Source organism: Morone saxatilis, unplaced genomic scaffold (assembly GCF_004916995.1).
Source record: "Morone saxatilis isolate NCDOM2014 unplaced genomic scaffold, NCSU_SB_2.0 Contig8, whole genome shotgun sequence".
Classification (NCBI taxonomy): Eukaryota; Metazoa; Chordata; class Actinopteri; family Moronidae; genus Morone; species Morone saxatilis.
In genome coordinates this window covers 15,168,431-15,176,914 of record NW_023340257.1, presented here as the reverse complement: position 1 = coordinate 15,176,914, position 8,484 = coordinate 15,168,431, and the positions used below count along the sequence as shown (strand labels likewise).

The 8,484-nt window shown below is 42.6% G+C and overlaps 1 protein-coding gene across 1 annotated transcript in view; it reads right to left on the bottom strand.

The window, feature by feature from the left end:
* Nucleotides 1–569: 569 nt before the first annotated feature.
* The window catches only part of sik2b (salt-inducible kinase 2b), a gene marked incomplete at its 5' end in the record, with an annotated part of 43,656 nt that continues 35,741 nt past the window's right edge, over nt 570–8,484 (bottom strand). Inside the window, 4 exon segments of the mRNA XM_035679875.1 lie at nt 570–5,309; nt 6,041–6,129; nt 6,387–6,500; nt 7,319–7,476. Of these exon segments, the coding sequence (XP_035535768.1) occupies nt 4,667–5,309; nt 6,041–6,129; nt 6,387–6,500; nt 7,319–7,476 (1,004 nt within the window). The 3' untranslated portion in view covers nt 570–4,666.

Genomic DNA, 8,484 nt, shown 5'->3' with positions numbered 1-8,484 from the left:
TGCTTATTATTTGGCTGGAGAACTACACACCTGCCATCTCCTGTACCTTCATTTAAAGGCTGTGGCTGAAACATATATCACAAATTTAATGACTAGAACAGTGACAGTATTAATCCAATAAAATGTTTTGTTAGTTTGAATCTAACAAGAGAGAATATAAATATTTAAATGATGCAGTAAAACTAGACCTGTAGCTCCTGCTGCATTGACCGCCTCGGGAGCTTTAGTTCTGGTTGGAATAATTTCAGGTTCAGCTGTGACTCAACGGTTTATATGAAGCACTTGGTGTGATTCATTTTTCCAGGTCATTAACCCACGCCTACACCGCACAACCCCGGGGTGCTATCAGACGGCTGCACTTTGTAGTTACAGCACAATTGGATTATGGGGAGAAGATGGCTGAGTGTGTTGATAGAAAATACTTAAGTGTCAGCTCTGGAGCCATGTTTCAATAACCAGGATCAACACAAACTGTATATTAAGTGTTAAAGTACTGTCATAACACACTGACAAAGTATGTGACTCAGCAACACACAAAAGAAAACACCCACAATACTTTTCTTTTTTTCAATAAACCTTTTTTAATCTCAACAGCAAGTTAGCTTATGTGTGGTCAACATCAATGAAGGTAAATATAAAACTGGATTTCTATTGATAGATTGATGTTTTTGTTTTATCAGCAGGAGGTGAAATGATGATACTTGGAAACACGTCCACTAGAATCTTCATGACTTTAGTCTTCAACTAGAGAAATATTGCTATAATACTTTTAAATGGCATACACTGATTGACCAACGAGAAAAAAGCACGGTAGAGAAGCTGATAAAGAAGCTCCAAAACTCCACACGGTGGGTCGTACAGGGAAACTTCTGAGGGACTTTGGTTTTGTACCTTTGTAAAACCTGGCTCTACTTACTTTCGGAAGAAAAAAAAAAAAAAAAAGAAATACAGAAAAGAAAAAAAGTAATCATAATAAAATAAATGATACATGGGTCCAACCAGAAATAATGGCGCTATTCAGAATCTTAATTTAGATTGGAAAAAAGTAAAAGGCACACTGAACACTTTTCACGTTCAACACAAAATTCACCTCGGTGCAACTTGAGCGCGCACTGAAGATTCACTACACCTCTAATTTGTACAAAGAAAGTGTTACTCTTTCTTGGATTAAAATCAACAATCAGATAAAGTGTTACTGTGTCTGGTCTTTCTTTGAAAGAAAATGTGTTTTGTGTCCATTATTGGTGGGGAAGAGAGAGGAGAAAAGGTGTTTCCTACAGATTACGGTTCGTTTCATCTGCCAGGAAACAGCAGAGCAATACAAACCTTTCCCACCTCCACCACAATCACCTCCTCCTCTTGCTACATCTCGTCTTCCCCTTGTTGTCAAAGTGCTCCAGTATTCAACTTCCACAGATCATTCTGTAGCTGTTCTAGCCTGACCATTGACAAAATGATAGAAAAACAATCATAATATTCACTTAAAAAGGTGAAATCCACCCTTTAATACTCTTACACTGCCAATGTACTGATTTGTAAACTCCAGAATTATTATTTTATGTTCAACCTGTCTCACACTCTTGTGTTAGTCTCTTCTCTTTCTAAAGGACATTTACAGCATGACCCACAAACTGGGTGTGAGCTTATTCCTGTCAATAAAATGTGGGTGTATGACCATATAAACATATCCAGCTAACCAACTAGTTTGTAAATTTTAGGGTGGAACTATTAATGCAACCACAAGACCTGTTTTGCAACATGTCTTGTGGCCACAGTGTACTCTGGCCTATTGAGGCCATTGTTGCTGGAGTTATTAGTATCGCTGTAAAACGTCAGAGTGAAATGGTGACTTACTAAACATTTGATGTCACTCAGATCCTGAGTGACATCAAAACAATGGGTTTTCTTGACAGATTATAATCAGGAATTTAGTAGTACACCACTGAAGAACAAAAGAGGCCCAGAAATAAACTGCATTGCCAACAGTGTTAGTCTATTGTGGAGAGGACACAAGTAGACATCAAATTATTCAGCAACATCTTTTTACAACCTTTTTTTGTTATGCAAAAGTGCCAAAAAATGAACCAAAAAAAAAAAAGTTTTTTTGAAAGTCAACTAAATATGTTTGGGTTTTTGACTGTTCAGAAAAGTACATGCAGTATGAATACTTGGGGCCCTGAGAAAATGTGACAGGCATTTCCCACCATTTTATCGACCAAAAAACGAATTGATTAGTCAAGAAAATAATTTAGCAGATGATTTCCTCATTAGTTGCTGTGCTAGTCTGTGAAACAGTGTTAAAAGCATTTTAGGGTGGATTTTTCCTTCTCACACAGGACTTCAACCACAGTTGGTCCATACTTTCTAGCCGTCGTTTAAGACTGTTAACTGCAACTATAAAGACTCCTTAGTCGAACCACCTCTGAACTTTAGGGTTTGATTGTGAACTCTAAGATATATCTGCTCAATCCAGTCTACAGCATGAGAGTGACTGTCTTGTCTGAAGGCTAATCTGACCACAAACACTACAGTTTATCCCACGACCACTGAAGGTCACACAGTCTGGCAGATGGTCACAATCCAATAATCTCATCTCAACCCTCTGACGTTCACTGTGTCGTTATTCCAATTTCTAAATCATCAGTAAGTCATCATCTGTGAGAAAAGATACATCTGTGCGCTTCAAGTAGATTGAACAGTCTAAGTGCTGTAAATAAAAAAAAAAAGGAACAAAAAAAAAAAGGATCTCTCGTCTTGTTGCTGGCTTGCTGTCAGTCAAAGAGCGGTGGTGAGCCTATAGTCTAAAATCCAGTGTCTGGTGACCGACGTTCTGCTTGTCTTCGTCTCACAGCAGCCCCAACGTCAGAGAGGAAACATTCTTTCATGAAATCTAATGCAGGGAATCTTTAAGGGGTCATTCCATTATTATAAACATGATTCATCAATAAAACAACACAGAGGCATGACTGGAGCACTGAGGATGTAAACCAGAGTTTATCTAACAGCTACAACTGTGCGCTGAGGGAAAAGCACAGTTTGTTTTTATTTTGAATGGAGACGTCAATACAGTGTTTGTATTTTTCACTAATGATGACAGATAATTTGACAAATCTGAAGTATGAATTGTGCAAACAAACAATCACACACACTCTCTCTCTCTATCTATCTCTCTCTCTCTCACACACACACACACACACACACCACACAGAGTCTCCAGGCTTGTCCCTGCGCTTCCAGGGCGAGTGAGTGAAAGATTATCTCCTGGTTACATCATCAGCTCAAGTGATGTCACTGCTGACGACTCATCAGAGGTCCCCGGGAACCAATCAGAGTTGGCTGTACAGGTGAGGCTTCCATTCATAATCCCTCGACATTAAGGATTAATATTGCTTCAGTATTGCCACAAAAATAGAATAATATTGACTGTCTAACATCGCTACTTCTCAACCAAACACAGGTTAATTACATCAGCCCTCATTTATCAGGCAAACGCATGACCCACAATTCAACTGTTAAATAAGCATGTGGCCATTTCGCCCTGCAAAAACTGGTAAATTGTCCTCATCCTATTGAATGTAATGACACCTGGCGAGTGTGCAATCAGATGGAAAGAGTGAAATAGCAGTTCAGTAGTGTAAGAAATAAATCAGGATCAGTAGTTACAAAAAACACAAAGAAAAAAAAACCTGTAGTATTTATGTCATATAGCTTACACAATAGCTTGAAGAATTGTGTTATATCTATTATTTATTAGTTAATGAACTAAAAAAATAGCTTGAGAGAGTTTTTAGCGCTGTAAAAAGCACAAACCTAGCTCAACAAATGATGCATTACTGACCAACCTGCTGCTTCACTCAGCATGTTCATGGTATCTGTTCAGGCTAATGACAAACAAAAGCTACCTGTTGTTGTTTTTGGAAGGAATACTAGTGTTGAAACATATGCACTCATCAATACGGCCGTCATGTTAGCCTTTGCGCTCACATTAGTGTGTGAAATAATTCCTATAAAACACTTTTAACACTTGAATTTGCGGAGATGTTCATTGTACCGTGATAAATGAGGGCCATTTTCTCTTGTTCAGTTGTTTTTTTTAATCTACTGAAATAAAATAAAAATGCAGTGTTTTAAGAACCAGTCTATTGTTGTTGATGGTGTCCTATTTTAAATACAAAAAGCACTGCCAGCCATTGTCCTTTTGGTTGCCTGTCAGTCAGTCCTAAATTAGTTGACTTCCAAACCATTTCTAGGTGAAATGCTGCACTCTGGCAGCCTCCAAGATGTGCAGCACCCCCCCCTCCCCCCACCACTGGGCTGCACGGCGCAGTCCTCACAGGTGGGACAACGTCCATGACAACTGCAGCTTCGCCAAGTCAGCACGGCAAAGCTCAAATTGTGCCATTTATCGGACCTGTTCTTGCCTCACAGAGCTGATGAGAACAGAGGGAGAGAGGGAGGTAGGCTAAGGGAGGATTTTGGTAGAAAGGTTGTCTGAGGTTCGTCACAACTAAGAAATGAAGTTTGTATTAGTCGTACAAAAATGAACACTTCTCCTTCCCTGTTGCTACGCTTGTGGCCTCCACTTATATCTCCATTCTCTCTGCTCTTAGTGCTGTGTGGGTTCTCATTGCTTAATACTGCTTTCTATTAACCCCCTCAGCTGGCTTTAGTTGACCAGTACGAAGCCATGCTGGGAGTCCACGGTCTCCATCATCTCACTGTCCAGGAGGGAGCTCTGCAGCTCAGGCAGGCCAAGGCCGTCTGACTGCCCCGGACCAGCCAAAACCCTGGCCATAGCTCTAGCCTCAGCCTCTCCTGGAGCTGGCGGGGGCAGTAAGGCGGGGTCCAGCGGGAACTCATACTGCTCTGCAAGAAGAACCTCAGAGGAAGGCCCCAGGACCTGCTGCTCGCAATCTATAGGGTAGCTGAAGCCCAGGCCGCTGGCAGAGGCTTCATGAGGCTGGGGGTTGTGGAGCTGGTGGTAGAGGTGAGATCCAGGTGGAAGGTGTTGGGTGTAGTGGTGGTGGCTCATGTAGGGATCATAAACCAGGCCCTCGCCCGGTTCCATCAAGGGACTGAGGCTATGGGGGTGGCTGAAGGGAGGCGAAGCCTGAGGGCTGCCCTGCTGCTGGGGCTGAGGCTGGTGGGCGGCTGACATGGGGGGGCCCTGAGGGGAACTTTGAGACGCCGCCAGGTCCAGAGCAGGGCTGCCTGTCGGGTAGGATCCTTCAGCTATCTGCATCTGGTTGAAGTAGGTCTGCAGCCCCATGCCCTGTGACTGCTGCAGGTACATCCTCTTCTGGTGCAGTCTGTGGGGAGAGCAGTGGAGCCCACTTAGATCATGACAACACTTAGAATCAACACAAGTGTGAATATAAAGCTTGGAATTTTTATGCATTTGCACAGATGGACAAAATTTGGAATGAAAATGGAATTGGTAAACCAAAACGCTGAATTCAGACATTTTATTTCCTGCACGTTTTGTTTTGCACATTTTAGCCTGGTTCCGATTCAAATAGGTCGGTTGGGCTCACTGACGGCTGGAGAACAGTTGACCAATCAGAGGTTAGTAGATGGAATTAAGAGAATGGGCACACCATCCTCCTACATGGCTAGCTTGCTACATCCATGAAAAATAGTGGCAGAAAGATGGTGACAAGCGTGCATGAGATAGACACGTGTAACTCGTTACACATAAGGTTAGGGCAAAATAAAAACAAAATAACCCCTCTTCTAACAAGAAGTCAGATAACAGGAACATAATGTCAGAGTGAATGAATGAGTGAAACAAAATGGCTCTGACACCAGTTTCATTCCTGGGTGTCTTAAAGAGTTCAATTCTTGTCTGTGTAGCACAGTTTATGACTAGTAAGTACGTTTTCTTATTTGTATTTATTTTTTTCAATCTTCCGGCGGTAAAAGGTCACCACAGCTAAACACAAGAAAACAAGAGAAAAACTCAGAAAATATTCCATAGAACAGAATAGAAGAACAAATAAAACCTGAAGTGGGTGAAGCAGACATTTACAGCGTGATTTACCTGTGTTCCTGCAGCTGTTGCTCTAAACTTCGAGGAGTCTCCTTACAGAAAAGTTGGCAGCTAGCAGGACTGTTAGCCAAGACGTTGGCCTTTTGGGCAGAAGAGAGACTGGACTGATGACTGTTGTTTAGGATAATTACCATGGTAACAGACGACAAACTATTACGTTATTGTTGCATCATTGGGAGAACTGATAATTCTTAAATGTCCAAATGATATCACTGAATGTCACACAGAGCAGCCATTTGGTTTGAGAGAGGCAGACAGATCTGTATCTGCATCTGTATCATAAACTTATACATGAATATAGTCATAAAGAGTGAGTGTAGTTGGTGTTAGACTGTACCTGTAGTCTATGAGTGAGGTATTGTGTCTCCAAACTCTGTCTGCGGGACAGGAGAGGTGGATGCAGCCCACCTTGGTATGGAGCTAGGCCCTCCTGCTGCTTGGGTGCCTCGCCCTTCGACCAAAAGCACACAGCATCAGAACAAGGGATGTTTATGCTCTTGTACTTGTACACACATGCATGTGGACACACGACTCCCAGATCTCCTCTCCCGCCGGCTAATAAAGCTGTGTCAGGGTCTGGGTGCTTCATCGTGTGGTCTAACTGGATTATCTGTGCTGTCTCCTGCCCAAATGCCTGTGTGGTGACTGATCAGCCAGATGCCTTTCTCTAAATGGCATGTACCACAGGGATTACACAGTAGTTAAATGAAATGAAAGCAAATTAAAAGGATCATGGTGGCCGAGCATCATAACCAACAAAGAGCTGCGTTATTGCATTATGAAGGATGGATAAAAGGAAAACAACTAGATCTTGTCTGATTCTATGATTCATTTTGTGTGTTTCTTGTTGTTGTTTTTTTTACAGGAAAGCCATTGGATCTTTCCTGAAATGATTCCCCTTGCAGTGTAAGTGTATTATTTTTTGTATATGTGTTCCCATATTTGTGTGTGATCAGCAGCTTGGGCCTATTGAGTGCCAGTCACTACTATGGTTAAGTCTGACTGACTTCAACAATGGCTGCATTCACTTTGGCCTAGGCTCCAGGCCCCAGGCCCCAGGGGGACGGGAGACAGTAAACAAGCCACAGTTGGCTGCCTCTCCTGGGGTTACACAACCGCCTGGGTGCTTGTTTTGTTTTTTTTGCCCAATATGGGGTGAGGATAGTAGAGGGACTGAGGGTGAGAACGGGGTTGGGAAGAGAAAGATCTTGAATGGGTTTGAGTGAGGGGTGAGTGTGTGTGTGTGTCTTTGTGTCATTATTTGCTGACCTCCATAAGATTGTGCAAGTGGTGCTGTGGTCCCAGAGGGCCCAGGGCGGCCCCTTCCCCGGAGCCCATCTGCTCCACCAGCATCTGTACTTTGTTCAGCTCCAGGATGCCTTTGGTCCTCGCCAAGTTCTGGAGGTGCTGCCGAAACGCAACCAGACCTGAAAGCACAAACAAATCCAAACAATACAAAGTCAACATTCATTCTCAGCAGCTGATCAACAGAATGACTTCTCTCTTCATAACAGGATGTCAGAGGCTCTATCCTGTCAGAAAGTCAGGCCAAACTGTCACTGACGTTATCAAACTCGTTGACCGGTTAGAATTTTTCATTGCCCCTACTGACAATGTGACTGGATGTACGTCATGAGCCACTGTGGGTGTGTGTGTGCGCATGACAGTAACTGTGTGTGTGTGCGCAACAGCAAGTGCCTCTGATAAGACCCATCCAGTGGTGACGAGCTGTGGCTGTGAACGACAGGTCCTGACTCACCGTTATGGTGGGAGTTATTTAAAACAAGAGTCAGCAGTCTGACGCAAAAGAATCCACTGCAACAACACTCTCCAAAGAGGATTACGAAAAATAAATATAAAAATAACTGCAAATACCATCCGGGAGTACACAGTGCAGGCTGTCACCATAGAGCTAGGGAAGTAAAACACATTTTAAGCTATAATTATAGTTTCTACTTGGCTAAAGCACAGATGATACACAGAATAATGTAGCTATAAAGGAAAAAAACGGAGAGGTAGATAGGTTGGTTAATATTTTCTCCTTTATTATGGCTCCTATTTCTCTCTGATGTGGAGCAGAGACAAATCCTGCCAACTGAAACTTTGAAAGAAAAGCAAGAGCGGTACAGAGGGAGAAGGAGAGCGAGTGTAACAGAAATGGATAGAGAGAGAGAGAGAGAGAGAGAAAGAGAGAGAGGGGGGAAGGGAGTGAGATATGTGGGCTGAAACCTTCAAATATCTGTCTGTGATTCATAACGTGAATCATCACCGTTAGTCGTCAGAGGGACTGAAGAGGATGAGAGAAGGGAAGAGAGAGGAGGAAGAGACAGGGAAAAAAAGTGTGTGAAAAAGAGGAGGGGGAGCAAATGACAGAGTGGTAATGAGGCACTTTTATCCGTAAGGCAGTATACGTATGTATGTGTATATATATATAT